Source organism: Haliotis asinina, chromosome 10 (genome assembly GCF_037392515.1).
Source record: "Haliotis asinina isolate JCU_RB_2024 chromosome 10, JCU_Hal_asi_v2, whole genome shotgun sequence".
Lineage (NCBI taxonomy): Eukaryota > Metazoa > Mollusca > Gastropoda > Lepetellida > Haliotidae > Haliotis > Haliotis asinina.
The window spans coordinates 17400949-17420243 of NC_090289.1; the positions used below are offsets into that span (position 1 = coordinate 17400949).

Below are 19295 nucleotides of genomic sequence, written 5' to 3' on the forward strand. Positions count from 1 at the left end.
TGTACACACAGCTATGTATAGTCAAACGAACGCAGTGTAACGGCTTAACGCGATTTTAACATTTCCCAGCATATTTATGTCAAAATACTTCTTTCGATAAAGACAGATGATATCAATGAGCAGGCTCCGATTTCAGCATCCTCCGGCCAACCTTCCTTGCCATAACCACCCGTGAATGTTCGGGTTAGAGTGAATGAGTTAATATTTAATGTCACAACGACATTATTCCAGCCATATCGTTACGAGAACATATTTGCCATTGAAATGGTAGATGTGTATATTATAGAAACCTGTCGTCAAAGGACAGTATAACAATTAGAATGTCACGATTACAACTAAAACTAATGTGGAAAGTTAAAACTTACAGCACCTTTGGGCCAATACTTCATAAAAACAAAACAAACAAACAAATAAACAAACAAACAAAACCGGAACGACAGGCTATAGATCGCCAACAACTGAAAGTAGATCACCATACTATGGTACTAACAGTACTTTCGCTACCTGCATGTACTTACACCATCCCATCAGGTGCTGGCGAGTGTGCTGAGTTTTAGCCAGTATTACTAGTATAACAGCTAAACTGACCTTGAATTGTTGGTGTTCGGGTTAGAACTGATCTTATATAAGACGAAATTGATATTAAATTAAATGTTTATTTTTCTTTTTGGCCCTTCTTACCCTCGGAGACCCAAATTTAGAATTGATCTGCAGTTACCCACGTTTGCTATAAGAGGCGACTAACGGAATCTGGTGGTCAGACTCATATCCCAACTGCGTAGACGATGGGCATGCTGTTGATGGCTGGATTAATATTGTGAGGTCCCGTTCAGTTATTTACATACAGCCGCCATATAGCTGGAATAATGCGGCCTGAAGTGCTATTCTGAACAACCAACCAACAGTGTGTCACGGAGACTAGATCAGGCAAACCAGAGAAGTGAAAAGAAGAGTTGTAGAATATATTCAGTCACGTGAAGTTGACTCTTGAACAGATTTCAATTTGAACCGATCTTACGACCCCTCGCAGTGTATACTATCCACAGGCCCATGATTGGTAAGCATGCATGTCAATCATTAGCAAAACTTTAATATAACAACGACAGGTTTATTGCATTTTCGATGTTTCGGTGTTGATTCTTACCCTGTTTACAGGATCTCGACACATGTAATAAAACAAAAGGTGTTGCATATATTGCTATATACTCAGCTACTTCACGAACGCCAATCAAACTGTCATATATTCGACATATATTCCCAAATGAAGGGATCCTCTGCCTCCTTACGTTCTGTTCAGTAATTTGTTGAGTGAACAAAGAACAATACACAGATGGCTAATTTCTAAATCTTTACTAGAACCCATTTCAAAACTATTGCTGGCAATAACTTCTTAGAATCTTTAGATTTTACGAGATTCTTTAGCTTGCTTGTACCAGGGTTGATCTTACGTGTGCTTGTGTGATATGGGTCAGCACAACATAATCAACAATAGATTTGTCTGGCCAAGACTTAAAAATCATACGCAGAAGGGACAGGACAATCAAACAGCATCGTCACGACAAACATTACACAAACATTAGTCACACATGTTTGCGCATTAGTGTATTCTTGGATCAAGGCAAGAGTAGTCACGAATATTTTCCAGTGAAGAGACTGATGATGTTCAAGTTTACCTTTGTTATTACTCTGACGCTACATGTGACATGTTATCTATTACAGCATCACGGTGTCTGAATGAACACTGTTGACAAGCTACTCCATGGAGCGACCGCTGATAGTGATACCACGTGATATGGAGGTGATTGACAAGTGATAGCACAAAATTATGGCATCCTAAGATAGACGGACACAAACATTTGCCTTTTGACGTTAGATAACAGCTGTCAGTGGTATCAAAGAGAGACAGGAATGTTTTTTTCCGATACTAGTGTACTGTTACATTCCTGTTTCAGAATCTCCGGTTCTCGAACCTCTTGTACGTACTAAGGCCATCGTGTAGAAAGTGATACGCTGGCTAATAGGGATATCACCATAAACATATATGGCATTCTTCTCCCATGTTTCTTAGAAATGTCAGGAAGCTTAAACAGGGAACATTAGACATATATCTATGTTTCGCCAACTCATGACCCACGAAGTATGTTTCCCCTGTGAAAAACATTGTTTTAACAACCATCCTAAATCAAAATAGTCTACATGGTGTAAACTCAGTGTGCAATAATTGGCCAGCTACGCACAACGTTTTCGCTTCACGGTACGTCATTTTATAATGTTGTGTCACAACGTAATGACAGCGTTGCAAATTTACGTTGAGGAATGAAACGTTACGCCTTTGGCTTCTCACAACGTTTCTTTTAACTTGGCGTCGCGATAGATTTCTGTAAATCATTTCGCTTTGAGATTCTTTCTTCTATATTCAACTACAGCTCTAGAAACCAAACGACCAAAACAACACGCAACTTGATGAATATACGTTGGAGGGAATTTCTGCGTGTTACTGTGCACTACTGGGGAAACTAGGCAACAATTAACGTTAAATAGAATGTTAAAATGACTTAAGATACGTTATCACCAAATACCTTAACCTTGTAAGGTAAAAATGACGTCTGTGTAACAACGCTGAACACAAAGTCGTGTGGACGTCCACAGATTCAGCGCACTTCAGTTGTAACAACGTAAAAATAATATTGCTAGCTGGGAACTGTACAAGGCGTTAAATGTGCCGTGTTTGTGCCATGTATGGATTTCATGTAGGTCCCTGTGGAAACTCTACGGCGTTTACACCGTATTTGTACCGTTTTACGAGTCCACGTCGGTCCCTGTGGACAAACGTGTACATATACATGGCGTTTACTCTGTGTTAGTGTCATGTTAGTCATGTTAGGAGTTCATGCAGGTTCCCGTGGACAAACATGTACTTGGCGTTAAGTCTGTGTTAGTGCAATACTTTGGATGCAACGTTGATGATCATGACGATATGTAGGGTATATTAGGTTGTGTAATCACGAGCACGAGAGAAGGAAGATATTAATACTCTTGTGTTTATTTTGATTATATGGTTTTAGTATGTAACATAGTTTTCATAGTTTCTGTCAATAGTTCTGTATACATAACCTTTATAATCCTTCGTTTCAAAACAATATTGTATTTTTCTTCACGTGGCCTACCTGAACTGTGCTACAGAGCTGACATGCCGTTTATTAACAAGGTTTCGTGACCGAGTTTTGAAACAGGCGTTTACACAAACCCACGCATCAGATTATTTGATAAATGTCTGCAACGAAACGTTATCGACCAGGGATCTCAACAAACACTGTATGTGTGGATGTGCTGAAAAAAGTGTTGTCAAACCATTCATATTACACACAATCTAATCACTGATAACAGAAGATCGCCTTGCTTGGTGGTTACCTTCATTGCCTCCCCTGTGTGTCTGACCTCTCAAACGCTAAAGACACATTTTACCGCAGGATTTCTGCGTTGTGACACCAATATGGTAATAAGAAAGCAGAAGGTATTTGTATCCCCGGCGTGATACAATATCACGATTCAGCGTTGACTTCATGAAAAGATCAGGTCGGTCTGAACCTTATAAACTACACTCTTCAAGAAAAGAAACGCAAAACCCATATATAAATGAACATTTGGTATTATTCGAGGATGTGTAGATCAGCGGAAAACAGAGGTACATAAATGCAAGTTTGTGGAGCAATGCATTGCTATCTTGTCCATATTTCATGAGAATAACAGTCATCACAGTCATTACTGCTGTCCACCAGGTGGTGTGGAAGTCAGTACCTCGTATGACCACCTCCAGCTGCTACCACTGCCCGACACCTCCTGGGTACAGATCGAATCAGTCGTTGGGTGTTTTGTTGTGGAATCATAGATTCTGTGGTGTATTAAGACGTTGATGTACCCGTCTATCGATCTGATCCTATGGTGTTCGATTGGGTTTAGATCCGGGGATCTGGAGGGCACAGTGGCACGTGCTGTGTGGGGCCTGGCGTTCGCCTGTTGGAAGAGCTGCCGTTGATGGTCAACAAAGTGAAGGAGAATCAGGTAGATGTATCGATTGACCATCCGAATGTCTTGGACAAGCACAAGTTCCGGTCTGCGGGTGTATGGGATCGCTCCCCACACCATAACACTCTCTTCCACCGAATCTTTGAACTTATCTGATGCAGTAAGGAGCAAATCTTTCATGACGTAGTCTGTAGACACGGTCTCTAACATCACGTCGTCTAAGGAGATAACGGGATTCATCGCTAAACCATATGCGCCTCCAGTTTGCCAGGCTCCATGGCAGCACCGTGTTACACCATCATACTCGTCGACGTCGATGTAGTCGCGTCAAGGAGGAAGCAGCTTATGGACGTTTTGTACGTGCTCCTACTTCTCGGAGACGGTTTCTGATTGTCTGGTCGGACACTCTTTGGACTCTATACTGTTCTTGTGCTGTGTCCCGGGCGGTATGATGGCGGCCACGTAGGTGGGTTACCCGGATGTACCGATCTTGGACACGTGTGGTGACTCTAGGTCTTCCTGATCTTGGACGATCATTTGCCGAATTTGACGAAATCGATCCCACAATCGAGTTATTCTGGGATGAACGCTGAAGATGCAGGGGCCTCTTTGATTCGCCAGCTTGCAATCGCCCAAACTGCCTGATTTCCATCGACAGCGTTAAGACGTCCCATTTTTGTGTACAGTACTTGCAAAGATCGTGGATGAAATTGTGAGATTCATTCGGGTCTTTTATAGTCACAAGCTGTTCTCACGCTTTACAAGTGAGAAACAATCATTGTGCCTGATATTCGTGCTGCATGACAGTCATTTTTGGTTGCGTTTGGCCAAGCGTGATCTTCCAGAAACAATGTGTAACCCTGAAAATGTTTACATATGTGTAAAAAAATGTAAGTGTCATTTTTGAATTTCAATTTTGCGTTTCTTGTTTTTTTTTTTTTTTTAAGAGTGTAGTTACATGTGAACAACACACTTGATTTGAACAAAACATGAGTACAGGTGTATGTGTTTGCTCCTTACCTGGCAATAAAGTTTGATTAATGACTCTATCATAAATAGATAAATTGCAACACAATGCAAATGTGACCAGAATATTGACTTGACAGCAACTTGAAGACAGAGTGTGGAAAACAATGCCACGATGTTTAAGATCACCTTGACGTCAGACAATCGTCTGATTCTGGCAGAATTGACACAGTCTCAAAGATCTCAAGTTCTTACATGTTTTTGGAGAGGTATGAGACGTGGTTACAGGTTGTCTGGTCAGTTAATGTTTTGTGTATATATAAAATAAAATGCTGCGGAAAATAGAATTATTAAAACCAAACGTTTTCCGAGTGTTTCTAAAGCAAACTGAAATATTTTCCGTAAACTTTGTTTCTTATAATACTACTACAATTAATAACATAACACAGACATATGGAATCAAATCAAACTTATCAGGTACAATTGTTATTTTAACAAGTTCGAGTGCAGTGTCTCTCTTCATTTAACGACATCATGCTGGTCTTGTCTGTAACGTCATGCACACATAAAGAAGCGATTGGTCTTTGAGATTATGTAATCCTTAGCAAAATAATTACTTTTGGTTTTCATGTAACTATAAATTCATAACTATTATCACGATAACTACACGTTATGTCGGATATATTAAGCTGATGAGACACCATTCCATTAACATTGCATACAATGTCACACGGACAAGATTCTGAAGAGAGAGATCAGTCAGACCGACATGAACCTGAAGAGATAAAAGATACGTCGGGACGACACGTACCTGAAGAGAGAGGGATCAGTCCAACCAACATGAACTTGAAGAGAAAGGACATCAGTCAGACCAACATGAACCTGAAGAGAGAGGACATTCGTCGGGCCGACATGTTAGACCAACAATGAACCTGAAAAGACATGATATCAGTCAGACCGACATGAACCTGAAGAGAGAGGGGATCAGTCAGACTGAGCACAATGCAGGTTCACCTGACACTGCTACAAACACTATTACTCATTAATTGCTCAAGATGTAAAAACCTAACAAATCAAAACGTCTGGAATACATAATTTTATGCAAAACATTACACTTCCATATCAGCAAATCCCTTCTTGGTAAATAATTGATAATACGGCGCTTATAACCGTCCACATATTTTTATCAATGTGATTGATGGATATTGGTTAGTAACCGATGGACTTGATTAAGGTTTTAGGATATGTATAATGTGGAAGACTAAATCGCTGTAGCCTACTCAGGATCTAGTCCAGTGTGCTCAGCTTTATTGATTCAACTTTTATCAGTTATGTTTACGCCAGGCCTTCCCAAGCAAGAATAAATAAAATGCCCGACGCGCTAGGACAAATTCAAGCACGTATCTATCCGAAAACTACCACGAGCAAACAACACTATCGTTATCATGAGACACAGTTAGTTGAAGGTCACTGGAGGCAGTCTGTCACAGTTTAAAGGCTCAATGAAGCCATTTGTATTTGAAATGAACCCTGTTTGCTATCTGGTTTCTTTCATGTTCCGTGTTTGTGAGGTGATGCGCACTAGCATTCAATCCAGGTATTGCCAGGATGGTAAAACGCCCCCGACAACATATACAAGGGTATGTGTAATAACTCCAGGTTTACTGCGTTCAGCGATGATTCGATGCATCATGCTTAAGTGACAACAACCAAGTATTAAAGGGTTCATCATTACATTAAATGAAACGTAATCCTTAAAAACGTGCCTTCTTTTGGGGGACCACCGTCCAAACTATTGTTGCGATGTACGCTGGAATATTGCTGAAAGCTGTGCCCAAAACTGACATTGATACTCACACACTGGCTGTTAGAGTTCTGGCACGTAACAAACCAATGGGTTGTAAAGTCTTATAGTTAGATAGATTTGAACGGGTGACATTTAAGCGTAAGCCCGGTTTTTTATCATGATAGCTGCGCCTCTGGACTCGAGCAGTTCTGGCAGGTTTAGCTCTAGCCCCCACACTGTCCTGCTCACCTTTGTTATGAAGTAAACAAATGTAATAAATCTAAGACCAAACGATAATTTCAGCTGATCCGAAGTCACGTCGCAATAAAGATGTCACTATCTGCACAATCTTCTCTTTCAGGATGCACTTGGAGTAAAACTACAACACTCCTCTCCTTGACGTACCGGATATACACGTCAACAAGAGTGCTATTCCTCACGGACGAGCCACACCTAGGACCGCGAGAGTGGTTCTGAGAAAGACTTGATTTCAGCTGTCATATCATATTTCATAGGCTGGAATGGAATAAATGTTTCACCAATTACTCATAAGTTACACACTGTAAAACGAAGAAATGGCTTTATAAATCTGTATTTTGGCTTTATAAATTTTGTATTCATGATGACTAACAGAAATTAATGCATTTATTACACGTAAATGTGTTTTGGGGCAAGATAAAGTGTTGGGCAAAGGAAAATGGATTCCACAGCACCAGAATATTTTGGATGAAATAAATAGATGTTAAATTACTTGTAGTAAGCTTTCCAATATCTGTCATATTCATTTGGCGCGTATTGGAATATTGACAAACAAATCTTTGTACTTAATTCCAAGATTCCAACGATGTCTCACTTTCCCACTTGATTGTTTGAAATTGGCTCATATACCAATTTCTCCTATGGCAACTACTTATTACAACATCTTATGAAAGAATCGCTGCCGGTTACGGCGGGAGAATATATTTTGAAAACACAAATGTTGACATACATATAATGCTGTTTTACTTCAATATACGAAACATGTGACATGTGACATGTGACATGTGACATGAGAAAATCCATCATCAGACCACAACGCAACCAGTTAATTGTGATAATTGTGTTTGAAAATGCTTTACCATTGTTCATTGACATTAATGGAAGGACGGAAAGAATTCATGAGCCAAGATTACAACATATTAATTTAAACCAGGTGTTTCTGACCTAACTAGAAGGTTTTAATATAGGCCATTTTTGTGTCTTAGGAGGTTTCAGAATAGGCCAGGTTTTAATGAAGGTCAGCTCTTTATGAGATTTTATTAGGGGGTTTCAATATACGTCATTTCTTTGTGTCCTAGGAGGTTTCAGTGTACGTCAGTTCTTCAGTTTCTAGGAGGTTTAATGTAGGTGACTTTTCTTATGTCCTAGAAAGTTTTAACGTAGGTCGGTTCTTTATGCTTTAGGTCACTTTGAGGGTGTGGATTCGAATCCTGGATAGGACTCAACTAAACAAACGTGTCAAACGGAAACATGAATCTCATTATTCAGATGTACTTTTTAGCCGCTAAGATTTTTCTCGTGTCAAAGTGAAAATAGCCATCCAAAACAACTCTGGTTACACTGAATTCCAATATCTTGTTTCGTAAGAAAGTGGTGTTTTAATTTTAAACCTTCATAACATCGTATTTCTATATTTTATGGCGAGGTGTAGGCAGCATGACCTTAACTAAGTCGTCACAGACTACCCCTGTTTGATGAGGTCGTAAAATGATTCACACTGAACTTGACTCACTGGTTACACCTATTATGCGTTTTGGTTTTTGGGGGTTTTTTTGCGCTTATTCAGTGTAGTTCTGTAACGCACAATAGAAATTGATGTAATATCAACTCGGTACCAGACCTCCAAACGTTCTGAGATTTCAACGATTAACAGGTTTCCATTTCTCAGAGCACGCTGTAGGACAGAGCACGCTGTACGGCGTGTTTGCAAAGAGTAATATTTATGTATCCAGTTAAAGAATTAGTTTAAAACTTCTGGCCTAGTTATTACACTAATAGCAAGGCGGAACCCAGTCAACAGGAAACGAATCAATGTTTTGACTGAGCAATCTGCACTATACTAAGAAAGCGTTATCCCAAATATAATACATGTAACATTTGACATCTTTCTGCATTGTGTATTCAGTGAAGAAAGGCGTTGGTTCATAAACATTTTCTAGGTTAAAATACTTACTCGACACATTATGATTGTCAGTGTCTCTAAAGTTGACTCATGTGACAGTTCGTCACATATATTTCCCTTTGGTAACATTCCATACATATTTGCAGGGTAGCTGAATTAGAAATGTTTTTACTGTCGGGAATTTTGGTGAAACATCATATCATCTGATTGTACACTGTCCGATACATTGATTCCAAGTAAACACTCGTCCACCTATCGGTGTAATGGCTGACACTGACAACTGTTTCTCTCATACCCTTGGAAGATAGAGGTCTTATGGAATATAACGCTATTCATTATTGCCCACACCCTGGAAAGTGATAATTAACAGCTGAATAGTTTACTAACCAGCTTCCACTGAAGTGGTAGGGATGTTTTATGCCAACAATGCGCTACCAACAGCCATGTAACAGTCATATGGCAGTCATCTGGAAATATATGTTACGATCACTACCCTGTGATCTTGCAGGCAGTGAAAGTATCACATTCAGCGAGGTACCTGGAAATTAGACTCCATTGTGCAACCCCAACTGTATCATTAGCAATAGTCTGAAGGACGATAATGGGGATGAAAATTAAGCGTCCTGGGCCCAGATTTTCGAAGCTCTCTTAGTCCTGAGATAGTCGTAAGTTAATGTTAATGTATGGCACTTACGCCTGTCTTAGCGCTAGGAGAGCTTCGAAAATCTAGGCACTGCACTTATCATAAACACACGCAAAGCAACGCCAATCTGGAATACTTGAATATTGCTCGATACAAAGGCAAGTTGTAAGGTTCAGTACTTCGACCCAAGATGTTACAGATCCTCTCAAAACCCACACAGCAGCAACAAATTTCAGTATCCACACGCGTGTGATGATGAGGAACTTCCGGAATTATTGAAACAGAGACAAGTAAACAGAAACGATGACGTGCATTGGTATCAGTGACAGCTGAGACACACTGGGTGAGTGTTTCATTACACTGCTCGAACAATGTGATGGAAAATGTTTTCTTATCGATCAATCGTGGACGTAATTCCTGTTTTCAAATCTTACAAGTGATTCTCTGTATCGTGTGTTTGAGCAGCGACGTAAATCTGGAATATTTTCGTTCTGCAGATTTACAAGCAAGGGCATTACGAATTGCAGTTGAAGGCTGTCTGTCCTTGTTAGATACTGTCCCTCGACCTCCGTCTCTCTCTGTACCACTTTAACTGATTCGAATCAGGCTGAACAGGTGACACAAAAGGAAACTGTGGTATGATATATTAAGCATGGTGCACTTTATGGCAGAGTGGCATAATTATTTTGAGCAACAATACTGTATAAGAATACTGCCAGTAGTCGGGAACAATGCACTTGAAATGATTCGTTATTATGAATAGTCGATTGTCGGTTAACGTAGAAGATAGGGTTATAAATCTTCAAATGCAACATTGTTATCAGCTATCGTAAAAGGATGACACGGTTTAACCTTTATGTTTTAGGCAGATCTGCACATTTGCACATCTGAACATCTGCATACTTGTACACCTGAACATCTGCATACCTGAGTCATGACACTCTCATCACACATGTAGCATAAATCTACTTCTGACAATATGTCATCGCACCACCAGCAGCACCATAAGCAGCATCCCAACCAACGTGAATACAACCACCACCACCACCATCATCATCATCATCATCACCACCACCACTGACATCATCACAGTCGCTGACACTATCATCACCATCGTCAGCAATACGCCAGCACATCCAACATTATAACCACCATCACCATCACTGCAATAAACACACGAAATATTGATAATCTGGCAAGATCCACAATCCATCTGTTACCCAATTTAACATATTGCGTTGAAAATCAAAACAAACACTTGATCATACATCCTTGTATTATATAGATGTGCATCCTAACAACCAATTTGTCAATCATGCTGTAAATTATCATCATCATCATCGTCGTCGTCATCATCATCATCATCATCGTCGTCGTCATCATCATCATCATCATCATCATCGTTGTCATCATCATCATCATCATCATCGTCATCATTGTCATCATCATCGTCATCATCATCATCGTTGTCATCATCATCATCATCGTTGTCATCATCATCATCATCATCGTTGTCAGCATCATCGTTGTCATCATCATTGCGTGGAGTCTTGTACATATCTATAAGAATGAAGAAATAGCACTGTGCTTTTCGGGAAGAGTGCTGTTCCATGTTGAAAATGCGACATTTATCTGCATCTCACAGAAATCTGCTGGTTGAATCCAATATTGAATGGCCATCAGACAATTTACTAATATATGTATTCAGATTATCATCGACGTCGGACACCAGGTATTTAGAATGCCTATATAATCTTTCAAAATGAATCAGATCAAAATTACTTCCTTCAAGAACCGAGATATAACATTTAAACTGTGAAATACCTTACAGACCCTGAGCTTCTTTTAGATTCTCATGTTATTGGTCTTGTCAACAAAGATGTCATATGGCACGGATGGAACAGCTCCATCCTACGGTGGTGTGTTCGAATCCTATATTCACCCGATGGCATGATTCTTGGTCAGTCGAAGGCAGTGCCTCTCATGCAGTAAGATGGACGGAAGCCAGGACGTCATTTCATGTGATCAGTCGAGGATTTTATAGTTTCTTCACTGAATATGCAAACTCGAGACACGTAAGATGAATCGTAACCATCTTTGGAAGTGATATATTCCAAAGATTCCTTATGTTTGCAACAGTGAGGATATAGGTGTGAACTAACTACAACCATGCTCAGAAGGTCTGGCCTTACACGTATCGTTACACAAATAGAGCACCTTTACATAGCTCCAATCTGCTGCCAGTATGTAAACTTTGAACTGTGCACATTTCAAGATTGGAACATTGATATCTGTTTTGGTACTGACCATATTCATCCATTTAATTGACTCGGCCACACGGTTCAGTTTGTTGGTGTTCCCACAAAATAACGTTTCAAAAAATCACCATAAGCTCAATTGCAAATATTTAATTAAAACATAAAGTAACATATCAACGCTGATTTAGATACAGCATAACAGTGAATACGTTTTATTTGTTGTGGTTTCAACTAATAATGTACAAAATCGACTGATTTATAGCGATGTTAAGAAAGTATCCAAAGCTTTTTTCTCCAAATGAAATTTGAAAGAACTGTTGTTATGTCAGTTTCTTTACTCCGATGCGTTATTCAAAGTAATATGTGGATGATATGTTTATGTTCATGATTTGTTAGCCATAAGGAAACTATTGTAATAACCCGCTTTCATACAGTTTTCAATATGTGTTTTTTATTTGTACGTAAGTAAACAGAAAATGTCATAACATATGGCATAAGCAACGACAATAATATTAGCAGGCAAAATGACCAGATAAATAACATTCGAAGCAAAGGGAAAACGTGAAGAAAGTGCATCACTGGGCTATACCTAAATACATCCTTTTCGTAGTGAACTTAATACGTGCTGCCTTTTACACACTAATTTCTTTGTGCTATCACAAATAAAGCCAAGTCAGTTGTTTATCTTCACAAGACCACGTGATCCAAGTGGAAATACCGAAATGCCTTTGACACCGTCCGAAATGTTACCTTATTCTCAATTCGATGGCGTATTATGGTCTTTTTGGTTTTATTTGTGGAGCGCTTCGCACAGACTGAAAACACTCACTCATCTTGAATAGTCCAACGTGTGTTGGCTGCACACATTGTACTCATGTGGTAATCGAACCCGGAACATCGGCGTGACTAGCGACCGCTTTAAGCACTCTCTACCCCACCTACCCCAAATCAGTATCACATCAACCGGGATTTGTACAATAAAACCCAGGCGTGGAAGGCTGACAAAATAGACACACAGCCAAGTTTCAACAGTGTCTCACGTCTTTGTCTACATGTAAACGCCATATGCAGAGGCTTGTGAAAACTCATAATCATTATCCCTGTTTACCTAAAATGTGATATATCGATCCATTTACCCTGGTGTTTGTTTTACTGTCATCAACAGATGCCCGTTACCGACTCTTGGCCTCCTTTTACAACACGTAAACACATATTTGCATGTACGTCACGATCGATTGGACGAAATTGAATCCATTTGGTATAATATCATTTTAGATTTAAGAAAATCTGTATCTGTATTTAGTGAACACAATGTACGTAATGTAAGGCAAATACTTACAGTCTGATGCCTGTCCTGTGTATATCATGACCCACTGTTTCACGCCAATGGCTAACCGCTCGAGTAGAACAGATTCTCAAGCTCAAGCTCAGATTTGGAGATTTGACGTCTAGAGAAGTCAGAAGGGCTTTATTGCAAATACTTGGAAGATATTCATTTTATAACCATCGTGTTCTGTCTACACAAATACATCGTCCTCTCCTGAAATGCAACAATAATCTACCTTTAGAGACTGGCCGTACACTTGGCATAGAGAGAATCTGGGGCATATAAACTGTGTATGTCGCAGGCAATAGCCGATGAAATCCACCGCCTGTTTAAATATGAAGCTTTTTATGAATGCAGATTCGAATTTATCCTAAATAAATGCATACAGTTCCCTAATATGATAAAATGCGAAAATTGTTGGGTAGTAGAAATATTAACGAAATCCAGAACCTTGCACAGTTCATCTGTATAATTGATAAGTGCTTTCGAGAGTGTTTGTATACACGTGTGCCGTATTTCTAAAGCCGATTTTTTATATTTATCTGTCTATTTTAAATATTCATAATAGTTTTCAGTCCAAATGTCTCAACGTGACCAATTATCTATACAACATAACCTTAATTGCGTGAAGTACAAATTATTGTTTACAAATTATTTATTGTTATGCTTGCAAAACGTTTCTCCTGTACCTCAGTAGGTGGTTCATTTTCAGAATAAAATTAATTGAAATGAAGTCATGTCTTTATCTGATTTTGTGCAGCTCGTGGTGTTATTTACACTTAAACATATGTGATTATGAAACGAAAGCCTCTACACAGTTGCTGTCTATATCGATCAGTATCGAATTATCAATCCTGGAAACTTTGTCAAGTTGTCAAGGGTGATACAGATTTTCTAGTGATAGCCTTTACTGCCCTCAAAGAAAACAACACCGGACACCGGGCTTAGTAGACACTTATCACCTTCTGTGTCGTCGATGTCATGGAATTTCATTGGAGGAGTAAACAGACTATAGCGTCCATTGTGTTTGTGATCACGAAGACAATACAGACTGTTGGACATAGAGGTTTGGCCGTGACCGTAGCCATTCAATGCAGTTTTATGTAAGTAACTTCCCAGATACCTATACAATGACTAGGGGTATAGCAATGAAAACTGCTGTTGTCATTTTGATCTCATCATTGCGATGTTTGCATTTGTTATGCCAGAGCAGTGGAGGTTGCTTTGGGTTTCATTGCTAGCAAACATTCAGTATGATGATATGATATAGGACTTTATAGCTTCATTTAGGATTTATCTTATGAAACATTCAGCAATATTCCAGCTATTTGGTGGCGGTCCCTAAATAAGTGAACCTGAACCAGATAATACAGTGTTCAACAGCATGTGTATCGATCTACACACTGGGGTACGATGACATGCCAAGATCCCGTTGGTTGCATCTTACGACAAGCGTAGGTTACTGAAGATCAGTTCTAACTCGGATATTCACGGGTTCCCTGCTTTAACGGAAAATGAGACGACGACCATGAAATAATAAAAAATATAATGAATTCCTTCCTGTCTCTCTACATGTTTGTTTATCAGTTAAAGAGTAAACACCCATACAAAATGTAAAGTCAAAAGAAATGTTTAATCAGAGAACCTCAATACGCAGTTACACGTGTACTTTGCCGTAATCGACCTGATTATAGGAACAGTGCAGAGAATTGATTCTTGTATACATTAAATTTGAGACTTATTTGTGTAACAAGACTGAAGTACCCAGCCAGCTGCTTCGAAATTTCCCATAGAAATCAATCGAACAAACCAGCATCGGTTTCACTGGAGTCACATCAGCAGTAGATGTTGAAGCAGGTGAACGACGGATAGTACAACCAGGGGACAGTGGAAGGTATAAGTGAACAGTTCATCGTACAAATCAACAGCGGATTTACAACAAAGGAGCATTAGGTGGTGCAAGAAAAGTTCAGGTAAGTTGTCCTCTCGTTTGTAACACATCCTCAAGTCATGATTTCTGAAATGTATTTCATCGTGCGCCTGCCCCAAGATTAAGTTCTGCTTCAATTTTGAAACACATTTTGATCACGTCTTTTGGTAGGGGGTTCGGTTCCAGTAATGACGAGTGTGTGTGTGTGTGTGTGTGTGTGTGTGTGTGTGTGTGTGTGTGTGTGTGTGTGTGTGTGTGTGTGTGTGTGTGTTTGTGTGTGTTATATGTGTGTCCTGACAAGAAACGCTGAAACATAGCTCTGCTGTTTAGCTAAATATTGAAACACAATGGTAAACGAGGTAGTGAAGATTGTGTTTGAATACCTCACACTCTTTCATCCCACTCACTATAATGAGAACTGGCATATGGCCAAATTGCCCATATCTTAAGTCATTTTGTCATCTGACCATACACTTCCATTCCCGAAAGTGAACGAGCAAGCATGATGACAGAGTGTACAGTTGTATCATTACGTCCTGTTTGATCCAATACAGAGGAGCTTTTCTTTAAGATCATGTCAATAATCGCGTATCTTCATTCCTTTCGTTAAAGACCTTCTGTTTCTATCTAACCAAGTCGTTACTAGTGAAAGTTTATGCATTTATAATATTCCTAAGAATGAACACCATTTTCATTCAGGACGAAACTATGGGTTTTCAAACCTTGTGGTCAAGCCGGATACTGTTAATATCAACACTACGTCGTCGCCCTGTGCTCGTGCTTGCTGTACTGGGGTCAGTGGTGTGGTGGGCAATGTATTCCTCCTTCACTGGGGCCATCCAGCGTGAGTATTCAGTCTATGGAGCCATTTCTATGGACGTGAAGTATGTCTACCCCTAGCACCAAGCTATCCAACATTGGGATTACATTGCTGGTATCACTGAAATATAAAGGGTTGCTATACAGAAAGAACAAAACCCTTTCCATATCCGTAATAAATCTGAACTGTATCTAACTCACTCTGGAACACTGTATCATATACATTAGTATCATCGGTACTTTACATAACTACATGCCATACACTACATGGTGACTTATCATGTAATTTAATCAGATGCCGACAAAGGAAGGCCAGCTGCACGACTTGTAAAGGGATTAAGTCACACAAACGTTGCTCCACTCCCATCCGATGTGAAGGAATTGAATGTTCCATTTTCCGCTTCAAAACTGGTAAGCCTTTCGACATTAGTTAGTCATGTGTCGAAAAATTATATATCTCGTAACTGTTTATAATGGGTAACTGAATGCCCATCTCATTTCAGGACGTTGAAGACATCTATCGGAAGAGACGCCAGCATCTCAAATATGTGTGCAATGTGGAAAATGTAAAAAATCAAACCAGAGACGTCTGGGCGGATCAGCTTTGGTACTTCAAACCGCTGAACATCCTCTACTGTCCCCTGGAGAATTACGACACTGTTACCTGGCGGAAGACGTTTGAAATCTGGATGCGAAGTCAGTCCAGTACGAGGTCCAACTACAACCTGGACTGGGGGCTATTTAAACGCTCTAAAAGCAGGTTTTCAACATTAAAGAAGACTGAACTACGAAACGAAACACTAATGAAAGTTATATACACTCGTGATCCTCACTGGCAGTTATTTGAATACTATGTGAATAATTTTGTTGTGCCAAGTAACGAGTCATTACAACTTGGCAAACAGATTATATCAAAGCACAAAGAATCTCGGACAAAAGACGATCTGACGTGTGGCCAAAATGTTACATTTAAGGAATATACGATGTACCTCAAGTCATCTAAACAATATCCTTCCTTTGCTGGAACAACAAACCACTGTGATGTGTGCGGAATAGATTTTGACGTTATTGGAAAAGAAGATACTTTCGAACAGGATACTATGTATGTGTACAACAAAATAAAATCCCCTGATATGGCTTCTGATTTCGAGGATTTCCAGCTGGAATACGACTTCAGCATCATTGAAGGTTACGTTGAAACAGCCTTCACTCGGAAGAATAACATCACCTGTATCAGCACCTACTCAATGTACTTGAGACTGTGGCGCCAGCTCCAGATCTGGGGCTACATCAGTAACAATATAACATTCCCATACACCAAGGAAGAAAGTCTTTCTTTGGAGTACACCCAGTTACTGGACGCCACCTTGACGGCTTATCAAAAGTCAGTTCCCATGTCAAGGTCAAATAGATTTGATGCAATAGGGCAGGCCTATTTTGATCTCAAACTGGGCGATTTAGGTGGTGTAAGAGATCCGTACGTTCTCGATTTCCATCTTTTCGGTTACCCTGATCGACCTGCCGTAGTATATTTCAAACAAGGCCCTCATTCAGACTTCTCGTATCTAGACATTGTAGAGCATCGTGGATAGTGAGTGAGTGAGTTTAGTTTCACGCCGCACTCAGCAATATTAGAGCTATGTGGCGGCAGTCTATAAAAGGTCGAGTCTAGACCAGACAATCCAATGATCAACAAGTTGAACATCGATCTGCGCATTTGGTAACCGATGACGTGTCAACCAAGCCAGCAAGCCTGATCACCAGATCCCGTTTGTCACCTCTTACGACAAGCATGGGGTGCTGAAGACCCGGATCTTCACTGATCGCATAGTGGAAAGCTCAAGGATACATTTTAGGTCGAAGGACGACAGTGGTTCCCTTGTGTCCCATCTTCACTGCAGTGTGCTACCACCTGCGCTAAAATACATGTGTGTATTCAGTTACTACTTTTTGATTTAGATTTGTACGGTATCCTTAAACTTTCAGCACTAAAACTCATTTTTGAAAAAACACCATGTTACGGAATCGTTATGGCTAGAATTGTCACTACTGGATGTCGTTAAATATGTTTTGGTTCCAAGCTGAACTAAAATGTATGGATAGTCACTGCGAATTGTCGGCTACTGTATGATCGCTGTATGTTCATGAGATTGAGAACTTTGGTAGTCGGACACTCCGTACAGCTAGTTATACAATCCCCTGGGATAAGTATGTTTTGTGTCAGTCCTGTTGAAAACAAGAATCGTGACACTGTTTTTAACACGATATATATTGTGAACATAATCGATAGCGCCACTTATCACCCAGTATCGGCAAACTGTGACTCTGAATTCTCACACGCCACTAAAAACAGCTGTGTCGAGAGAGGCCGATATTTGTACACTTTAAGAGAATATCGGGTGTCTTAGCCATATGTTGACATGTTGTGGGATTCTTTGGGTTGATACTTATTGTTTGTGTAAATGGGGAACTGTGCCTATTTCCTGCACCGGCCTTGATCTTGTTGTTTGAGTCAATCCTCGTGTTCATCATATAATTACCATTGCTTGTGTTAATGGAGAACTGTGTCTAATTAACTAATTTTAATTTTAACTTTTGTTGCCTACGTTGTTTACCACTATCCCCAAATGGCAGCAGTGAAAAGGTAGTCTATGACGAGGAAGTTGTAGCAATCCTAACAAAAATTTGATTACACGAATCATATAAATAACTGCAATCTGTCACATTCACCCAAGGCCATGGAATTACAAGATGATCTATTTATTTTGAGATACGTTGTACAAAAATCAAGGTGAACCGAATCAATATTTTTACAAGGAAGTTAATCATATTTCTGAGCCATAACATAATATTGGTATGATCAGTGCATCAAAAGTTTTGAATACACCTGTACAAGTAATGTTCCAAAATTTCTTTTGAAAGAAATTAGCTTGAGATGCTCATCATAATTTTGCCCTGGACCAAACACGTTTTGGTGAAAATATAGTGCCAGTATATTATAAAAGATACTGTTTCTATTTGTTCCCCATTAAAATACACTTCTCATAAGAGCTAAGAGGCCCTCCATTTCTGAAAACAATGACTTTTGTTTTCTTAAGCTCTGCTTTCATTCCTGTAATTCAGGAGCACTTGTGTTTTTCTGCAAGTGAATACAGTTATCTGAAAGAGCCGAAACATCACCATCAAACATAAAGGCATACACAATATTGAAAACTGCAGTAATATATATTCTCTTACCAATCTCATTTTGCATAATTGTGTATACATGATTAATAAATATTTTAAATATCTGATGGCTTAAAACGCATCCCTCGAGGGTACCTACATTGCAAGAAAATTATTTAGAAAGTCCCTCAGGTGCTCTAATACAGGCACAGAG

At 39.5% G+C, this 19295-nt stretch overlaps 1 protein-coding gene across 1 annotated transcript; it reads left to right on the forward strand.

The window, feature by feature from the left end:
• The first annotated feature begins 5715 nt into the window (after positions 1 to 5715).
• Positions 5716 to 17508, forward strand: LOC137298564 (uncharacterized). Its single transcript, XM_067830864.1, has 3 exons — positions 5716 to 5906; positions 10541 to 10697; positions 16420 to 17508. Exons 1-3 carry the CDS (start codon positions 5716 to 5718, stop codon positions 17506 to 17508), a joined length of 1437 nt encoding a protein of 478 aa, XP_067686965.1.
• Positions 17509 to 19295: the final 1787 nt, after the last annotated feature.

Coding starts and splice junctions, on each gene's coding strand:
- LOC137298564 (XM_067830864.1), top strand. CDS start 5,716: ATGTCACACGGACAAGATTCTGAAGAGAGAGATCAGTCAGACCGACAT. Junction 5,907..10,540: donor GACATTCGTCGGGCCGACAT/GTTAGACCAACA, acceptor TCACACATGTAG/CATAAATCTACTTCTGACAA. Junction 10,698..16,419: donor CTGACACTATCATCACCATC/GTCAGCAATACG, acceptor ATCTCATTTCAG/GACGTTGAAGACATCTATCG.